This window comes from Atta colombica, unplaced genomic scaffold (genome assembly GCF_001594045.1).
Source record: "Atta colombica isolate Treedump-2 unplaced genomic scaffold, Acol1.0 scaffold127, whole genome shotgun sequence".
In the NCBI taxonomy this organism is placed as follows: Eukaryota; Metazoa; Arthropoda; class Insecta; order Hymenoptera; family Formicidae; genus Atta; species Atta colombica.
Genome location: NW_017259214.1, coordinates 703,303 through 722,849, shown reverse-complemented (window position 1 = coordinate 722,849; position 19,547 = coordinate 703,303). Strand labels below are relative to the sequence as shown.

At 35.2% G+C, this 19,547-nt stretch overlaps 1 protein-coding gene across 1 annotated transcript in view; it reads right to left on the bottom strand.

Annotated features, from left to right (window-relative positions):
• The window catches only part of LOC108684213 (titin), a 22,442-nt gene extending 11,408 nt beyond the window's left edge, over positions 1 to 11,034 (bottom strand). The window contains exons 1-3 of the mRNA XM_018188413.1: positions 6,358 to 11,034; positions 1,623 to 1,900; positions 1,173 to 1,505 (exon numbers count right to left, since the gene is read on the bottom strand). Of these exons, the coding sequence (XP_018043902.1) occupies positions 1,173 to 1,505; positions 1,623 to 1,900; positions 6,358 to 10,416 (4,670 nt within the window). The 5' untranslated portion in view covers positions 10,417 to 11,034. The remainder of the gene's footprint in view (positions 1 to 1,172; positions 1,506 to 1,622; positions 1,901 to 6,357) is intronic.
• Positions 11,035 to 19,547: the final 8,513 nt, after the last annotated feature.

The window sequence follows — 19,547 nt, the reverse complement described above, 5'->3', positions numbered from 1 at the left end:
AATAAATATATATATAATTATACGTTATTTATTAAATTTTTCTAAAACTATTATTCTAAAACTATTATTTTCTAAAACTATTATTTTTTTCTGTTGTTGTTAAAAATCACAAATTAATAGCTAAAATAAAAACTTTTTTAAATATTAAGAAAATTTGTTTCTTTTATCAATATCTTGAAAAGAAAGATTATAAAAATTAAAAAAGTTTAAAACAAATTTAAAGGAATTTAAATACCACATTAATCTCCATTAGTCATTTTTTTTTAAATATAATAAATACTTTTAAAAAATAATGATATGTCTAACACAATTATCAAAGCTGTATGATAAATTTGTATGATTCGTCACCGTCATACAGAGTTACATAGGTTGGAAAGTTCGACTAAAGAAGGAATCGTGAGATGACTTGCCCTCGCTCAGAACAACTTACCGTAAAAGGATCTGTCTCGTGTCCTACTTTTGCATGTTATGCATACATATATAGTGTTTTCTAAATAAAAAAATTGACTTGTATGATATTACTGCTATGTTAAAAAATCAATATGTTACTGATTTTTTTTATATAGCAAGAATTGAATTAATTAAACAAGGATTCTTAATAATTAAAAATAATTTAATAAGAATGATGAAAACTTTTAATAATGAAAATATGATTCTATATAAGAAATATGTAATAAGTAATACAGATACTAAAATAATGTCAAATCAAAAGTAAATACATTCGCATATAATAAATTCAGCTCGGCTCTGAATGGATTGCTGCAATGAATTTAATAGGAAAATATGGCCTTGAAGACAATCTCCTGTTCCTCTCGTCAATTTGCATCTCGACTCTGACAAGTTTTGTATTCTGATCTTGTTAATAATGTTTAGAAGTAGGTCAACCGTGTTCCTCTCTACAGCGAACGTGTAGATAAGTTAAATTAAATCGTATTCGCACTAGTTCTATACTTGTTAATTATATGCCTTGTAAAATGTTTATTAATATTTTAATATTAAAATTTATATGTATGTAGAAAGTAATTAAACGTTGTGGTAGAATCTTAATTTTTGCTTAATGCTTCGCATAATTTAAATTAAATTCTACACTCATACCAAGTTTTTCATTTTTACTTTTTTCTATATTTATATATGAAGAGAGATATAAGTATTTTATTACAAGGAACACTTACCCGCAAGTACAAAGCTCGCAAATGCACTGTTCTTTTAGAGGAATTTTCGACAATATATCCGGTACCGGCACTGATTTAGGATAGATTACATCCTCTTCGAGAGAGTCTGGACTTTGATCTCCTCTTTTAGGTACGTCCTGTTCCAATTTCTTCGGTTTCTCAGCAAGTCGACTAGGTTTAGATTTCGAAGGTTCAGATTCTTTATCGGATTTTTTAAATGCTACAGGTTTTTCTTCGGGTCGACTCGGCTTGCCGGCCGCTGGCTGTGGTCTTCTAGTCGGCGACGTATGATCCCGAAGCTTTTCAGGTGTTTTTGGTCGGATTTCGGAAGGTCTACGAAATCAATATCGACAAGTTATAAATTGTTTTATTTTTTTTACAGTTTAGATATATTTAAAAGAATTAGAGTAGTTTAAAGATAAAAGAAGAAATAGTTTATTTTTCATTTACCTGCCATCCACTGGTCGCTGAGGACTTTTTTCGCGCTGCGGAGGTCGGCTGGGTTTTCCAGCAATTGGAGTTGGTTTTGGTCGATCGTCTTCCCTGAGACCAGGTATTCCACGAGGATAACCGGGCCGTTCAGGCGATGGTTTCCTCGTGGAATCCGTTGATGATCGGAGTGCCGGACCGGTGATGGTATCGAATCGGGTGTCAATGACATCCCGCGCTACCATGCTAGTCACCTGCTCTTTATCGATAAATTCCTTCGTTGACTCGGTAACATCTCTCTAAAAAATACAATAAAAATATTTTTTAAGTATTTCTTAAATTTTGCTAAATAACAATAATATTAATAGATATAAAGCAGAATAATTTCAATTAATACGGTCAATGCTTTCAATTATCACGTTGCTGATGATTGCTCACGTTTTCACGCACAGTGTAAACTGTACTATTAATTATTATATATATTAATTATTATATGTACCGTAATATCAAATATTATCACGTTTTTATAAATTGATATTACAGCTAGAATTTTACAGCTGCAACATTAGTGCTGAAAAGGTAACACATTGATTATACTATAATAAAGTACTTGCATTGGCATATAAACTGTTAGGAAATGTCAAACATAAACGATCAGTTATGACTACACCACCACTCGCAAACTTTAGAACTACTTTGCTTATAACAAATGACTGCATAGCAACATTATGTCAATATACTTAAAGTCAATGTCATAACAATTATTTAAAAAAATAATGATTTATGATATTCAATTGGTATGCTAATTATATACAGTAAACGCCTTGGTATATACATATTGGTACACAAAGACTTCGAGATGCAATAACGACGTAAATGCGGCTTCATTTTTCCGCGAGTGTTCATTACGAACTTCAAACGTGCTGTATAATGAGCGCCGCGAGCATGAGCGAGATTAGGAACGCCAGTAATGCTTAGTTTGACAGAATGCAGGTAACACGAGATTAGTGTATACGGCTTTTATGTGCACGCTTACAGAATATCGTATAACGTGTCGAACCGTCGAACCGCACTTTTGCGATTTAGTTTGTTTCGTTAACGACATTGCTGTCATTTTCAGAAATAGATTATGTTTGTATTATCGATAATGTAAATGATCTGTACAAAGAATTTTATAAGTGTATTTTAAAAGATTTTGTATTTTTATTAAAATGTGTAGGAAATCTCAAAATATTTTTTCTCAAAATTCTCGAATTTCATAAACAATTGTAATCTTTTAATAAACATTGATCGACATATATACAAAACAGATAAAAATCTTTATCTGTTTTGTATATATTGTAAATATAAAGATGAGATAGAAAATTTACGAAAATATAAATTTGATGTAAAATTCCTCTTAATAATTAGAAATGTTAATTAAGAGGAATTTTACATCTAATAATAATTTTCGTAAATTTTATATTTCATCTTTATATTTTTGAATATAAAGATGCAGATTATTATTCATTTTTAAAGTGCATTTTTATGCCAACTGTGTGGAAATATAATATCACATTATTAAAGTGATACTAATTTAATGAAACTAATATTAATAAGTATCTTATAAATCCATGATAAATTTACTACAAAAAATATTGTTTCAAATTGGGGAATTTTGATATTTTACATACACTTGTGTTGAAATTCCACGTTCCATTCATTACATTGTATCATTAAAAATGTCACGTGCCTCTCTCTTTTTTTTTCAATTTGTTGTCTGCTCATTACATTCATAGGCACGCTTGCTTTTTAATTTGACTCTACAACGAAGCAAATAACGTCTGCTGATATTATTAGTCAAATCTTTTACTGTTTTTAACGCTCGAATGTAATTCGCATAAAGCACATCAGATGAAGTTTTGGCATTTAATTAGCGGGTTAAGTAGCTTGAGTCTTAAGCTGATTTGCTCCTCCTCCGACGATATCGAGAGTTGCTCATAATGAAATTCGTTTACATAATTTAGACTTTACTTGTTTTCCTGATGAGTATAATTTTGTCTGTTTAAAAATTTCATGTTAAAAACGATCCCCTCTGTGTTGCTGTTTCGTAGTAACTACAAGTTTAATAAAATTTCCGCGTTAAAAGAATTTTGATGAACGTGATTAAGTGCTGTTAATAACATATCACATTTATCGATGCCGTAATATGTGATATGACGAGATATATATTGCACGTGCCTTCATAAAATAATAATACCGAATCGCGCCGGGAAAACGCGATCACGCGTGTACGTCGTACGTTATATCTTGATCCAAATAGGCCACCTCTATATATAGTTGTTTGCATGTTGAATAATCGAAAACAATGAGTGTCTGTAATATAATCATCAAGATGAATTGTTTTAAATATAGAGACGTAAATTACAATCGTAACATACAAATAGATTCAAACAGAAAGTTTTTTTATCTAAGATAGAGAAAAGATATTTGTTGAATATTCATTCACAGAGTGATATTATAGATGAAATAACGCGAAAAGCACGTGTGCAAACGCGAACTTACTTAAAGTATTTTATCGACTATCTCGAGACCTCGGAATAAAGTCACGGCTGTGAGAATTAAATCGAGCTGCTTTAAAGAAACGGACTGTCTGTATGGTGCGGAATAAGTTACGAATATCTATTTTTAATTTGTTCAACCGGTATAAACGTGAGAACATATTGCAAATTGCCAACGTAGTCCTTGTAAATTATCCTTGTGAGCAAAGCATTGAATATTCAGACTATATTGTTAGATAACGTAAACTTCGAAATACCGATCCGATTTGTGAGATGCTACGTGGAGATAAAGTTTCAAATTGTCCCGAGAATCTTCAGTTAGGAAATTCACCGCTGTTAACAGAAAAGTACGCTCACTGAATTTTCAATAATCAATATATGCAAAATGAGATTTTATCAGATATGAAATAAAATTTAAATTAATATAATCATAAGAAAACTAAATGCAGAAAAAATAAAAAAATAAAAAAAAAGACAATTTTAAACATTAGAAAAAAATTGGACACAATCAATTTGAATAAAAATGAAATATTATTTCTATTAAAATTCTGAATGAAAATTCTAAATTTCAAATTTTCAGAAATACTATTATTTTATCGCTGTAACAGTAAAATCCAAAGTGTCATCTATGGCATTTATCTTTCTGTTTGATATCGACCCATATTTCTATGAAAACATGTAACTTTTCAACCACAAAGTGACTTGGTCGCAATGTAAAACCCGTTGATACTATGTGCGATTTTGTTTTTACTGATTAAATCAATATTGAATTCTATAGCATATTGCAATACACAGTGGATATACAAGGTATTATTGTAAAACGATATACCTGTATTACTCTTTTTGTTGTACTATTATTATTTTATTTAATGTTATCGGTCGTTGCTATCGATACTGTAATCAGCGATGAGTGACGTCAATGTCACAGACACGTGTCTCTCAGCGTGGCATCTCTTAACTAAGATTTCTATAGCACTTGAACGAGGCGACCGCATGATAAGCGAAGCAGAACGCGCGTAAAATTCAATTGGTCATACATTAAGCGAGTTACATTGAGCGGTGACATCACTGCCAAATTTGCTCATATTGGATGCAATTATTATCATTCTGCTTGATTTAGTCTAATTGCAAGTGATTGCACTTACATGTCCGAGAAGGATGCAATTTCAAGAATTTTTTCATGGAAGTAATTATATGCAAATAATTATATGCAAATAATTAATTTTCAGACTTTTGTTATAAATAATATAAATATAATATAACAATACTTAAATTTACAATTTTTCTATATTAATGTTATTTGACGTGATTTTAAGTTTGATATCGTTTGGAATAAAATAGAAAAAAAAGATGCATCTTTAATTTAATTTGAACTGTACAACTGATCGTCTTAATATACATGCATTTATCTCTCAAAGATAACTTGCATATTTATATGCCAAAGTTCACTTTTTAATCGAAAACAGAGGTTATCGAATTGTTTTTATGTCAATGATGATAATATATTAAAAATATTAAGATACATCATATATTTCTGTACTATACAATAGCATATTGACGATTTAAAGCGATCATAATATAATGATTGAGATATTGTATGTCGGTACTGTATGCAGAATCGTTTCTCATGTGTGAAATATCGATTTCCGCTCGATTCTCCTATTCGCTTTGCAATAGTTCGGTGAATCGGGACTCAGTCATCCAGAAATTCATATATATTAGGAACATGATATATATACATTCTGTCTTTCAAACAGAGGATTTAACAAAACGAATTCTCTTTTCTCTTCTGCTCTTAATCCTTCCCGTCTTTCTACGAATCGCTATATTACGTCAGGTTTATTTTCAATGCGGCGCCACAGATATGAACCTACAACCTTCGCTTGGTTTGGAAGTGAAAGTATCGTTCGAACCTCTTCCGAAAGAACTGAGCTCAAAGTGTCTCGATAAGAGATAATTTTATAAATCTGCCTACTAACGTATGGTCATTATCAACTATCGAGAAGTTCGAGAGTAGTAATGTATTGAGAACTCAAGTACAAGTCGAAAATAGAAGATTCAAAGTTTTCAGTATTTGACTTAAATTCTTATAGAAATAAATGTTGAAACAGAGATATGATATAAGTATTATCTCGGAAAACTAAATGAGTCATAATTTTAGCAATTTTCTGTGGACAGCTAATAAAGAAACATTTTAACGTCTTGCAATTACTCACCACATCCTTGCGTGTGTCCGTCGTAAATTCAGTGATGACACGCTCGTCCTTAACATCGCGCACGTCTTGTACAGAAGTGAATCTTGAAGACTGATCGATTACATAAGATTGCTGAAGCACTTCGGATGTACGCGTGATATCTGCATGTGTGATATCCGCGACATCTTCGACTGCATGTCTGATCTCAGTGATGTCCTTCTGTGTCTCCATTGATTTTCGCGAAATCGGAGTAAGCAACGTTTTTCCTTTCTGATCCACTGGTTTGCTTTCTTTCTCAATCGGTTTTCGTTCGTCTGCCGGTTTCTTCGGTACTTCAGTTGATTCATCACGTGTTGGTTTCTTTTGCGTATCTTGCGGTTTTTCGTGCACGAAAGAACCATCCCAAGTGGAGGCACCAGGCTTCGACGGTCGGTGCGTTCTGTCTACCGGACTTTTCTGCGGCTTTTCGTCGGAAGGTTGTTTTGATGTCTCGTAATCGATCGGATGTACTTTATCCTTCGGACTCTCTTTTATATAAATTTTGGATATATTTGACGAGTCATATGTCTTTGAATCGGTGACATATGTTTGTTCAACCATGACGGAGCTCGTAGAATAATCGACAGAACTTGATACATCCTTCGATGTATTCAGTATTGTAACAGATGTTCTATGATCAGCGATATCACTCGGTTTTTCTTTAATTGGGCTTTGCTTATCTTCAGTTTTAATATCTTTTGGCACTTTTCGATCTCCTGGTCTCTTCTCTTCCGGTTTCTCATACACAAACGATCCGTCCCAGGTGGAGGCGCCTGGCTTCGACGGTCGATGTGTTCTATCCACCGGACTCTGCGGTTTTTTATGTTTAGGCTCTTTAGTATCTTTCGGATGTTGTCGAGGCGATGGTTCAGGTTTTTCGTCGAACAGCTGTCTTGACTTCTTATCGGTTTCACGTACTTTATCTTCTGCGCTTTCTTTGATAAAAATTTTGGATATATTTGAAGAATCGTATGTCTTCGAATCCGTAATGAATGTTTGTTCGACCGTGACAGAGCTCGTAGAATAATCGGTAGCACTTCTTATATCTTTTGATGTATCCAAAATTGTAACTGTTCGATGATCAACATTGTCGGTCCGTTGTTCTTTAATTGGACTCTGTTTAGCTACAGTTCTGTGTACATCTTTCGGTGATTTTTTATCGCTTGGTCTTCTTTCCTCTGATTTTTCATACACGAACGATCCGTCCCATGTGGACGATCCTGGTTTTAGAGGTCGGTAACTTCTATCGTCTGCGCGAGATTCCTTCTTCTCGCTTTTAACAGTGGTCTCTTTAATGTCGGTAGTAATTATTACGTCACTACTAGGCAGACTCTTCGCACCACTGTGAGGGCTTTCTTGAATGGTTACTGTTTTTTGCGTCGTTATTGGCTGACCGTCGCGAATAGTAACAGTTTCGACGGAAGTCGTCGAGAAATCAAGATTCGAAGAATCCGTGTAACTTTCGTGCATTCTTGATTGTTCCATAACGATGGAATTTTCCATAATCTCTGACGTGCTTGATACCTCTTGCTTGACATCTCGGAGATCGATAGTAGTCTCGCTAACATATTTCTTCGATGTATCAACATAGGGTGTTTTTTTGTTGTCTACTGGACGAGATTTATCTGGTAGCATATCAATGGATTCTTTGCTAGGTGTTCGCTTCTTCTCTTGCGATTTTTCCAATACAAAAGTTCCGTCCCACGTTGACGATCCAGGTTTGATACTTCGCAGATCTCTATCTTTCGGTATCTTCTCCGGACTTCTAGGTCGTGGAGAGGGACTAGTCCGACGTTCCGTCGTCGAAACTTTGCTTCGTGATGTATCTCCATCAAATCTAATCGTCGTTTCGACAGGGCGCCCCTCGTAAACGACTGTCTCGTACCTCGTGGACCTGACATTAGCATCCCTGATGTCTGAGAAACTTTGCTGACTTGATGAATGTTCAACGATGTAAGAAGTACTTGTAACGTCCGCTTCATTAATCGAATTATCTTCCGTAACATCTCGAATATCGATGGTTTTTACGGTACGTTTATCTTCCGATCTTCGGCGACTATCAGGTGTTACCGGTCGTTCGTAGACGAAGGTGCCATCCCAAGCAGATTGACTAGGTTTGTAACAGCGCGAAGTTGTATCAAATTTTGTCTGTTTCTCCTGACTTTCATGGCCGCGGGTAATTTTATTCTCAGGACTATCTTCCTCTAAGATTATATCGGACACTGACGTGACCTTCTCGACATTCTTCTTGTCGCCGGAAATCGCGTATTCGACGATGTAAGACGTGGAGACCGATTCAGTAACATTCGAAATGTTCTGCTCTTCGCTGACATCTTGAACATCCACGGTATCATGACGTTTTTCCGTTGTACGGACAACGGTGATGTCTGAAGGATGCTTCTTTACGTCATCTTGTGATTTTTCGTAGATAAATTCGCTGGGTCTGCCGAGTCTTCGTTGCGATGGACTGGATACGCGAGCAGGATGTTCATCCTTACTCAATGGCGAACCATCGATATGGATCGAAGTTTCTCTGCTTACATCTCGTCGTTCTTCAGAAATGAATCTGGTGCTGTCCGTAGCACCTTTTACGACGCGCATAGTTTCGGATGACTCCTTCTCATATGTACCGTCCGTACTCTTTTCTTTGAAATCTCTTCTCTGCGTAGTTTCCATGACGTTGTCGCCGCGACCGTGAAACATATTGACGCCAGAGTCGTTACGCTGATTTTTTGGCTGCGTCGTAATTTTTTCCACGACGAAGCTTCCGTCCCATGTCGAATCGCCAGGTTTTGAGTAACGAGTCAGTCCTTTCGAATATTTTTCGCTAGCGAAATCTGTTGTATCTGCGGCGGTTTTCTCTGGCGTGATATCACGAAGACAAGTCATCGTTCGTTGACCTTCATCAATCGTTTTCGAGTCTCGAGTCATGCTTGAACTTGAAGATACGTTTTGATCGATAAATGACACCTCCTGAGTCGAGGTCTCTTGAGTGATTTTAACGCTTGTTTCATTATCTCTGGTATCGCTATGAATCTTCGAACTTACTGTTTTATCAACGACGTTTTTGTCCTTAGGAGTGGCGGGTTTTTCATAAACAAAGGTACCATCCCATGTGGATTGGCCAGGTTTATTACAACGTGTTGATATCTCGATATTTGATTTCTCTGATTTCAAATCACTGCGCATACTTTTATCATCATTCCTCTTGATATCATCAGTATTTTTAATGACAGTCACATTAAAAGGTGTAATTGTATGCTCGCTGTCTATTTCTCGGCTCGATGTAGACATCGTCTTACCATTGTCATTGATTCTTTCTCCCGTTTCACGTATTCTCGTAGTGCTCGACATTGTTTGACCGTCTTTCGTTACGGCTTCGCTCGTCTCGCTACTCACGTGAGTACTCTCGGTTGACTTTGACGATGTCTGAGATATGGGAACGTGAGCTCTATTTTTAATGTCATGAGAAACTGCAACAGTAGAGCGATGTCCGCTATGATCCTCGCTCACTGATGAACTCTCAATTAAGACATTCGAGGAGCTCGACTGCTGAATCATCGAATGGGATGTGCTTTGACTTTGCGTCTGCATAGATTGACTGGCTTGTTCAATTGTTTCTCCTTGAATTGTTCGACTTTCTGAAAGAGACGTTGCGTGCTCGCGTGGAATCTCGTGCGTCGTCTTCGCTTGCTTAATCGATTGCACCTGCTCCCCTGCTATGAAGTCTTGAGAGCTTTTTCCAGTTCTTCGGCTGGACGAGCTCTGCTGGATAGTCTGTGGAGGTGTCTCGATAACTTTGATAATGTTACCTTTGGAATCCATGATGACCTCGCGACTGGCACTCGTGACCTCCATCATACTACTTCTAGATTCGCTCTCCTTCACCTGATTCGATTCCTCCACGACACTGGTGGAGGATACAACCTCGACTGTCTCCGTTGTCGTCACATCCGAGGACGTCGACGTCGTCGCCACTTCGTTTTTCGCAGTTCCCGCATTCTTCAGCCTTGACACCGTGCCTTTTTTGTGAATAGTCATCGCTACGTATTTTCGGTCGCTTCTACTGCTCGATTACTCGACAGTAATTTACTCGACACAAACGCGAGAGACTCGTGTATGATTGTTGTAAATACGATAAAAGCCGAGAATGTTTTTAAAACGCACATTCACTGCCGAATATGTTAATTTGTCAATCACTGCAACTTTGCCTCTGATTTTAAATTTTAAATATAAAAAAGTTCTCTATTATCGCTGGCGCACAATCGTTTATCATCGACACTCAGTTTTAACTACATTATACATTATACGCTCGCACGCGCTCACGCCACTCTTCGAGTCACCCAGACGAACTGAAGCTCGGCTGTGACCGGCCTCGTTTACAAACTCGTTTCTTCTGTATGATTCCTCGGAACTTTCTCGCCCGCGTCAGATATATGCACGAGTTTCGCGCGTGCTTCTTCTCACTCGCACATAAATTCCAAAACTGTCTTTCTCTTCTGTATGATCACTCGGAACTAACTGCCGGCTTATAAAATTTGTGATTATGAGAGATGTGAATCGATGTTCTCAGTCCGATATCGCGAGTCGATGTGGCATCGGCGGTTACTCGCCGCTGCTGGTCTAGGTGACCACACGGTTCTCCACCGTTCCTCTCTCTCGTCACTGACACTGACATACACCAACCATGGATCTTTTATGCCTGGAGAACACCGCGGCATCCCTACTTTCCGCGACGTGACGGAGCCTCTGTACATTCGTCGGTACGTGTCCCATTCGTTCGGCGTGGGACGTAGCCACCCATCCTCGTATGTCCCACACGCTAGTGGCGTGGGACGTACCTATTCGCGTATTGTTCACGACCGGTAACGCGTGTTAGAATGCGTGACCTGTGAACACGCGCGTACATGCGCATGTACGTCACGCCGCTACCGTCTCGACCAGGTGTATTGCTTATGTTATTACGATATATTGCCAGATTAGAGTACGTCTTTCTTTCACTTGTGGCTTATCTGTGATTTCTCTTTATCGTTCACATATTTGCACAGCGATAGTGTACGTCGCAAATACGTTTATATCTATGTTGAATTGTAATAACAAATTCCAACATACAAAAAGTAATACGGATAATACTTTAGTGTTAAAAGATTTTTTTTTTTTAAGAAGAGATAATTTTTTGTATTTTGCATGAAACATTCTTTATAGTTTTAGATACGATTCATATACATAAACATGAATGTATTATCAATTTTTAATGTGAAGCGTGGTGAAGCAAAATAATATATCGCTATTACTTTTTCTTTTATTACTTTCCATTGCGCGCAATGAGCATTACTCGGTGGTATTTAACATTACATTAACTCGTGCATGTAGCCGCACTTCGCGCACGTGTGCACGTATACGCATCGGCGTACGCGTTACGTAATATATATGTAAATGCAGGATGTAGTCTTTTTCTCTGTCCTGTATTAGTGTACATGCGTACACCTGTTGATCTCTTATATTATGCGAATAAAATTCCAAACTAGATGGACTTGTGTAAAACGCAATTTTGCGTTTTTATGCACATTTAAATATAATAATAAAGTTTATTACGATTATTTTTTATCATGATGTTATATCTTTTTTTATCAGAGATCCAAACACATGACAACAAATGAAAAACGAAAATAGAATAATTAATAGCAATCCATATTATATCGAACTACATCGTTGCGTAGTAAAAGTATAAAAAAATGGAGAACAATTCATAATAGACGAGGAAGACCTACAAAGATGTGTTATCCTACGCGCAAATCGAAATTTCATCTTAATACTTATTTCTATATAAAAGCTTCGCACAATGATTCATACAACGATACGTAGTTCTTTCTTTCAACATTTTGCGACGAGAAAAATTGCAGACCGTGAGCACCGCGAACGCGACAGAGAAATCGGTGGGGGCACCTTCGCAGAACCGGTCCATCGTGATGCCACGGCGTAAACCGAGCGATGACGTAGACTGCAAAACTACGACGATCGTAGCCGATGTTTCCTCCCGGACGGACAAGTGTCACTAATGTCCATTATTTATTGTTAGGAATTATAATAATATTGTTAGGAATAATTGAGATAACCATTATTAATTATTAGTTATTTCAATGAGACTTTCTTAACAAGTCACAATTGTTAAAGAGGTAATCGTTTTACTGATAAACTAATTCGTTTGTGAGGAATGGATAGATTCTTTCTCGATTCAAATAATAAACTTGTTAAAATAATTATTATAAATTATTTTGTTACTGATCACAACAATTGTTTATAATACAATATATTATTTTCTCGTTATTGTTATTATTATTGTAGGTGTATCGTATTATGACACGTGGCTGGTAAAAAGTAAAAATCTTGATATAAAATGTTTTAATTATTCCATTTCTTTATATAATTATAATTTGTATGGATAAATAACAGTGTATAATTACGATAAGATCTCTGATTAGAAAATGCTAAGCATTTTTTTATTGTTGAGTATTATCGATAGATTGATTTAGAATGAAAATATGATAATATGGAAATCATTGTTGAAATTATAAACCAATTATGAACCAATTGTACATCCAATTGCACATTAAATGAAAAAAAAATGTTTTACACATTTTAGAAAAATAAATAAAAAATATGCTGCAAGCAGAAACATTTAGCTATTTATGCTTGTGCAATATTTATTTCCTGCTATATTACGCCTTATATTATCCTTGGAAATAAATCGGGTAAATAATTTTCTTATTTGATTGAAATATTAACACTTACTTCGAGATGTAAAACCACACTCGTGGGCGTTAACGATGCGAAGCGTGTGTCTCATTCGTTAAAAAAAATGTTTACGTACACTTATATCTAAAGATGTTTATTAACTTTAATGAACGTTTGTTCTTTATGGTATGTACGTAATAAAACGCGTTATTATATGGATGAAGATACTATTGATATTATAGACAGTCAGGGTTGATATCACATGACGAATAGCGTCGGAATCTATTCTATACTACATAAAGAGATGCAGACCATAATAATTGAATTGAAGTATAAATTAATTTAATATATAAATTAATGTTAACTTTCTAATTTCCACTTAACGGTAATTATAAGTTAACCGGTTCCTCGTGTCTATTTGCGTTTTAACCGTTAACTAAAAGTCAAAATCAAACGAGTATCTAAAATAATTCTGTATCTTTCTATATTCGAAAGAGCATGAAATTGTATTAACTAATCAGAGCGTAAGTCGAATGTAATGGAAGAAGGAGGCGAAAATTGAAACATCAAAATGTAGAAAAAGTGCAAACGATAATTCTTTTACATTTCATTGTTTCAATTTTCGTCTTTTAAAAGTTTCGTTTACGCTTCTTTTACTCTTGTATTACATCCGATTTACACTTCGATTTTTATTTTTATCCGGAGAGTAACAACAATTTTAAATTTTTATTTTTTAATTTTGATACACATCAAAATTTTCTAAACCATTATTCGTTAACTATCACGAGCGATCCGCGCAACGCATCCGTGGACCAATTTACTTAAAGAGCGAAAGCACCACACCCGTCTGTTCATATTTCCCGTAAAAAGCGACGGCGGGTCACGGCGTGGGTAGAAAACCAGACGGCTTACGGCTTCTCGGGTTCGACTTCAATGCGCCGTATTTGGCGAATGCGTCGAAATCTGTAGGCGAACCGGTAACCGATTGAACGCGTCATCCGTGTACTGTGAGTGAATGTTTCTGTATGTGTCATTTGAGCTGACACTATAAATGTTACATTGTTATTATTTTTTGTTCATATTTTTCAAGATAATGGAACTTTCGTCGACCTTAGTCTCGCTAATTTATTAAAATTAATTATATACAAGAATAGTAAATGTACTTAATCTTTACAGGACGGGAAAGTCATTATAGTGGCGTTGAAATAGTGTCATATTTTGTGACAAGAAATAATGAATTATATTCAAAATTTTATTCAAAAAAAGCTATAAGGTTTTAAAAATAGATCCCTTCTAAGATTAAAGCTGGATTAACATTATTTTAAATTTTTTACGCAATCAAAATTGCAAATCTAAACCATAGCGCTTCATCTTACAGCTTAGAGTCACAAGATGCCTTAAAACCATTTCTGATCCTTTGCAAATTATTCTTGACCTTTCTGGGACCGCTCGGAATCATACGCATACATGTGATTATTCATTCTTTGTAACCTGAAAACACGTATTAGTCCATTTACGTTTTTCCATCGAGAAGGACGCGATCGAATTCCAAATAATGGCTCGCGGCAGAAATACCTTAACCAGCGATTGATTTCGCGAAACATCGGCTCGCGTTGCGTGCTCCGCGTATCGAAATCGCGCAATTCGCAAAACGAGACGAACCGTGGCGGATATTTATGGTTAACGGGGCTAATTTTATGCAAGTTAAAAAAAAAAAGTCGATCGCTCTTCGTAAATCAGTTTGGCACGGTCTTTCTCTCGGGGGAGAATTGAAAGCATGCCCAACTTGAGAGAAGAGGCCACCTCCGTAATGGATAGCGCCATAATGAAGTACGGTACGGCGGACTCTCTCATTAATTAACGTTAAAAGGGAAACTTTTGTAATTGCGCTCCTAAGACGAAGCGATGCAGCCTGACCTCCTCGCTGACGCGTCGTTACGTCGACGTCAGAGAGAACTAGACGGCGCGTCTTGAAAAGTGAAGCCTCTCTAGTGATTAGGGGTGCTGTCGAATTTATTATATTATAACCTTTAAATCCTTTATTCCAAGTGTTAATAATAATTCATACTATATTCTGGAAGTACGACAATTTTCAGAATATTAACTTTAATTAATACAAAACTACGGGACTATATACGAATACGATACTCTATTTGCGATTTATAGTATTTATAGTTTATTAGAACCTGTAGTTTCTTTCGTGATTAAGACCCAGGCTTTAAACGTTAAAGTTCATGTCTGCTTGTAATGACTAAACGAAACGACCGCATCATTAAATAATAACGCGAGTTATATAGGCATCATGAAGTCATCGGTCGTGAAACTATACGTCATTATTTATGCACGCGCACGTGTAATCATACTATATATATCACAATGGATGTACTGTTCTGGTGCATTATGATCTGTCTCGCGAAATCCTTCAGATCGGTTTTTTTTTTGGCCGATGTATTTTATAAGTACTCACGTGATTTGACCTTTCTTTCAAGGGTGAGCTGCAAGCGTAAGGAAGGTAATAAAAAGGTTTTGCGACCTTTTTATACCAATTCAAAACGCTCGCGTTCATCACTGAGCCTTCTCTCCCAAGGATTACCTACAGGCTTTCAAGTACGAAGTTTTCATACGTCCTGATTGTGTAGACATGTACTCCAAAAGCGGTCATACAAATTTCGCGTCGGGGTCGACTGGGCAGGGATAAGCCACGAATGTGCAGCATTTGCAGCCTATGATGTCATGAGCCGTTTCGTTCCTCTATGGGATGTCAAGAGTGTCTGTAGGGAATTCTTAATACATAGTGATAAATATCTGAGAGTAACTCCGAGCCCAAGCGTTTCAAGATCTCGCGTGTGCTTGTACAACGAGAGCAAGTCTTGTCACATATACGACCGTGACACTAAAACAGTGGTTCTCGATTTGTATTCTCTTATCATTATGCTCTTATTATCTATATAATCTAAATTTCTTTTTTAATTTGCAAATTTAAGGAATTCATTTTTTAAGAGCTTACATAAAAATTATTCCAGAAAAAGAGGAGAAAGAAAAAAATATTCTTAGTCTCTATACATCCATAAAGAAAAATATTTATCTCTGATTTTAATTAAATCAATTTAATTACGAAAAAACATAGAATAGCTTCACTTCACTTTGATAAACAAGTAACTTCAGCAACGAGCAAATTTATCGGCTGTTCTGCGGTGTGTAAAGGGTGAAAGCACACCCACCTCAAACGTGATTAGAATCTTGATACTAATCCCGGTACAAATTGAATCATAGCCACCGGTGCGTGTCACTCGCCATGACAGCCAATACAGAGAAATGCAATTTCGGATGGCACGCACGTATAAGGCGTGACCACGCGACACAGAAAATTGACACGATTATCGATAACCGCGTATATACGATGCACCGCGTGCATCTATCTCTCGTACGCCGCAGGCATGCACCCAGTGAATGCTTAGAGTCCCTTGTGTTTAAACTGCCTTTAGGGACCAATACGTGATCGATACACCGCTTTGTAATCACGTGCATGCCGCTTGCATAGTGTAACATCATCAATTAATTAATATTTGCAACATTCGCTCGCAGTAAATCCAACCGATCTTTGGACAATAGAATGTGATCGGTAATTACGTGTGTGTGTGTGTGTGTGTGTGTGTGTGTGTGTGTGTGTGTGTGTGTGTATGTGTGTGTGTGTGTGTGTGTGTGTGTGTGTGTGTGTAGTACAGGAGAAATTAGAAAAAGCCATTTTTTCAAATAGAAAAATAAGTTGAAATTTTAATAAAACTAAAAAAAAAGTGTAATTTCTTTGTAATATGCGTTTTATGAAAAAGTTAAATTAATATATTTTTTAAACGGGTTGAATTTACAAAAACCCTGTTACTATTATCCGTTTTGAATAAAATAAACAAGCTGTTTTATAATTTGTGTCATTAATATTCATCAGAATTTTATGAAAAACACGAGTTAAAAGCAACTTAATTAACTGAATTGCGCATCGAATTGTTTTTTTTCATTCAAAATTTCTCTCATAAGATGCATTTTTGAACGTTCACATGTCGTGTGCAATCTGTATGTCCTAGATGTGGTTACCACGGCTAGTATTGACGAAACAATGAAGAGATTTGTCTATTCGCATTAACGTTATCATTGCAAATTAACAACGGAATTCACGCTCATACATAACGAATATATTTACACATACACTGAGAGAAAAGTATATCGTATTTGTGACTATATAATTGCATAGTAAAATAATTATGGTTACAAGCATTATTTTTATAATTATTATTACTATAATATGTGTGTGTGTGTGTGTGTGTGTGTGTGTGTGTGTGTGTGTGTGTGTGTGTTATATATAGTAACCTTGTATATAGTTACAACATTATAGTATACATATAATTTACTATATGCAAATATGTGATTTATGTGTAAGATAATCAGACAATTAGTTCAGGTTATTATAATTAATATGGTCAAAACAATTATAAATTTACGATTGTTCCAAAAACGACTATAAATTGTGGAAATTATTCCTTTCTTTTTAACCATTTCTTTTTTAACCATTTCTTTCTCTCAGTGATTTATGATTTATGATTTTAAATTATAATCATATTACATAATATTACACGATACACGAAAGATGCGGTAAAACTTTATAAAATAAAACGATAAATATTCTTGCATCCATAGAAATGTTAATTAATTGCGCAATCGATGACTCCCATGAAATGTGAAGATTTTTAATTACAGAATGCGAAGACTTTTAACTAAGGAACTTTTCTACATATACTCTGTTCAAATGTACCGCGTTCGTGAGAAAATTTCATTATAGCTAAAGCTCCGGAAAGTAGACAAACATTGATACACTGTTGACGAACACGTTACGGTATTACGGGCGCTAGAAAATATGTCAACTAAAAACACGTTGTTAATTTAAGGAATTATTTTAATAGGAAAATAATATGTAAATAATGTAAATATAAAATTAAAATAATATATGTAATTAATGTATATTTTAATTTTCTATAAGCAAAAGTATATCCTTTGATTTTTAAGTCGCTGAAGTTGGACTATGTAGGTTGTTAGATAACGTTTATAGGTTCTTAATTAATCATTAATATCAATGACGTAACTAGAAAAACTAAGAAAACAGATTTAACAGATTTTTAGTGAACCTTTTAAGAAATTGTCAACATAAAGAAATTGGAAACTTATTTCAATCTTCAAGATAAGACATACTCCTATCACTCTATGCAAATCATTGCACGTGAGAAAGAATCGTTCAGCTGGCTTTTCTGTTCACGCTGAAAGAAAAAAGCATGATCCTCACGGAAATCGAGGTGCAGGTACAGGAATGACCTGTTCAAGCTTGATTCTATTCGCATATAGGGGATCCGTGTTTGTCGTCGGAACAAAGGAGAAAATTGTATGGATATGAGATAAGGAATTTCTCCTGCATTCTTCAGTCGCTGGTACCTGAACTCTACTTATTTTCCACACAATGCACTTTTATGCATGTGCAATTTGCGAATAAAAATAAAGATATGATCAACTTGATAAAATTATGTGTAGAATAATAGAAAATTTTACACACACAAAACACACAAATATATAATCAGGTAAACTATACCGCACCATTAAAGAGAAATATTTTAAAATATATAGCGTATTTTAAATATCGATCATGTTTTAAAAATCAATCGTTTACTTCCTTATTAAATTCAAACTTTTAATTTATATCAGGACTAATTTTTATCCATTATATAAGATTAACAAATTATACCCACCTGTTATCGTGTTTCTTGATCACTCTACGCTTCTAATCTATCGATCTTCATCACGCAAGACCAAACAGTGATTACTGGTTCTTGTAAATGTTTATAATTCAACATTTTACATTAACACATTAAGTTTCACAACGAAAATTACGTTAATCTTGTGATTAACCCAGCGAGGGTGTAAATCAAGGCATGATGGTCGATCATCAAGTGACGCACCGACGACGACTACACGTCACAGATGCATCGCGACGTCTGACGTTCCCGCGTTTGTCGGCGTCGCGGTGCCGTCATGACGACCATGTACGATAATTCGCGTATGCGCCTTCGAAATGTGTTAAAACGCTTGCGCGGCCAAAAATATATTAAACGTATACAGATTTTACAGAGAAAGAAATTCATATATTCGATTAAAAACGAAAGCTTTATATAAGTAAAAAAACAGAATAAAAAGACTGATTTTTTTATAAAACTTCTTTACTAAGATCTTAATAAAAAGATATAAAATTTATTTGCCTTGTTATTTATTATTGAAAGACAATTGTCGTTGTATTATATTTTAATTGTTAATGGCTATCTTTATACAGAAATCTTTTAGATGAAATGAAAAATTTTACAAAGATTGAATTCTGGAATAATAATATAAAAAAATATAAAATA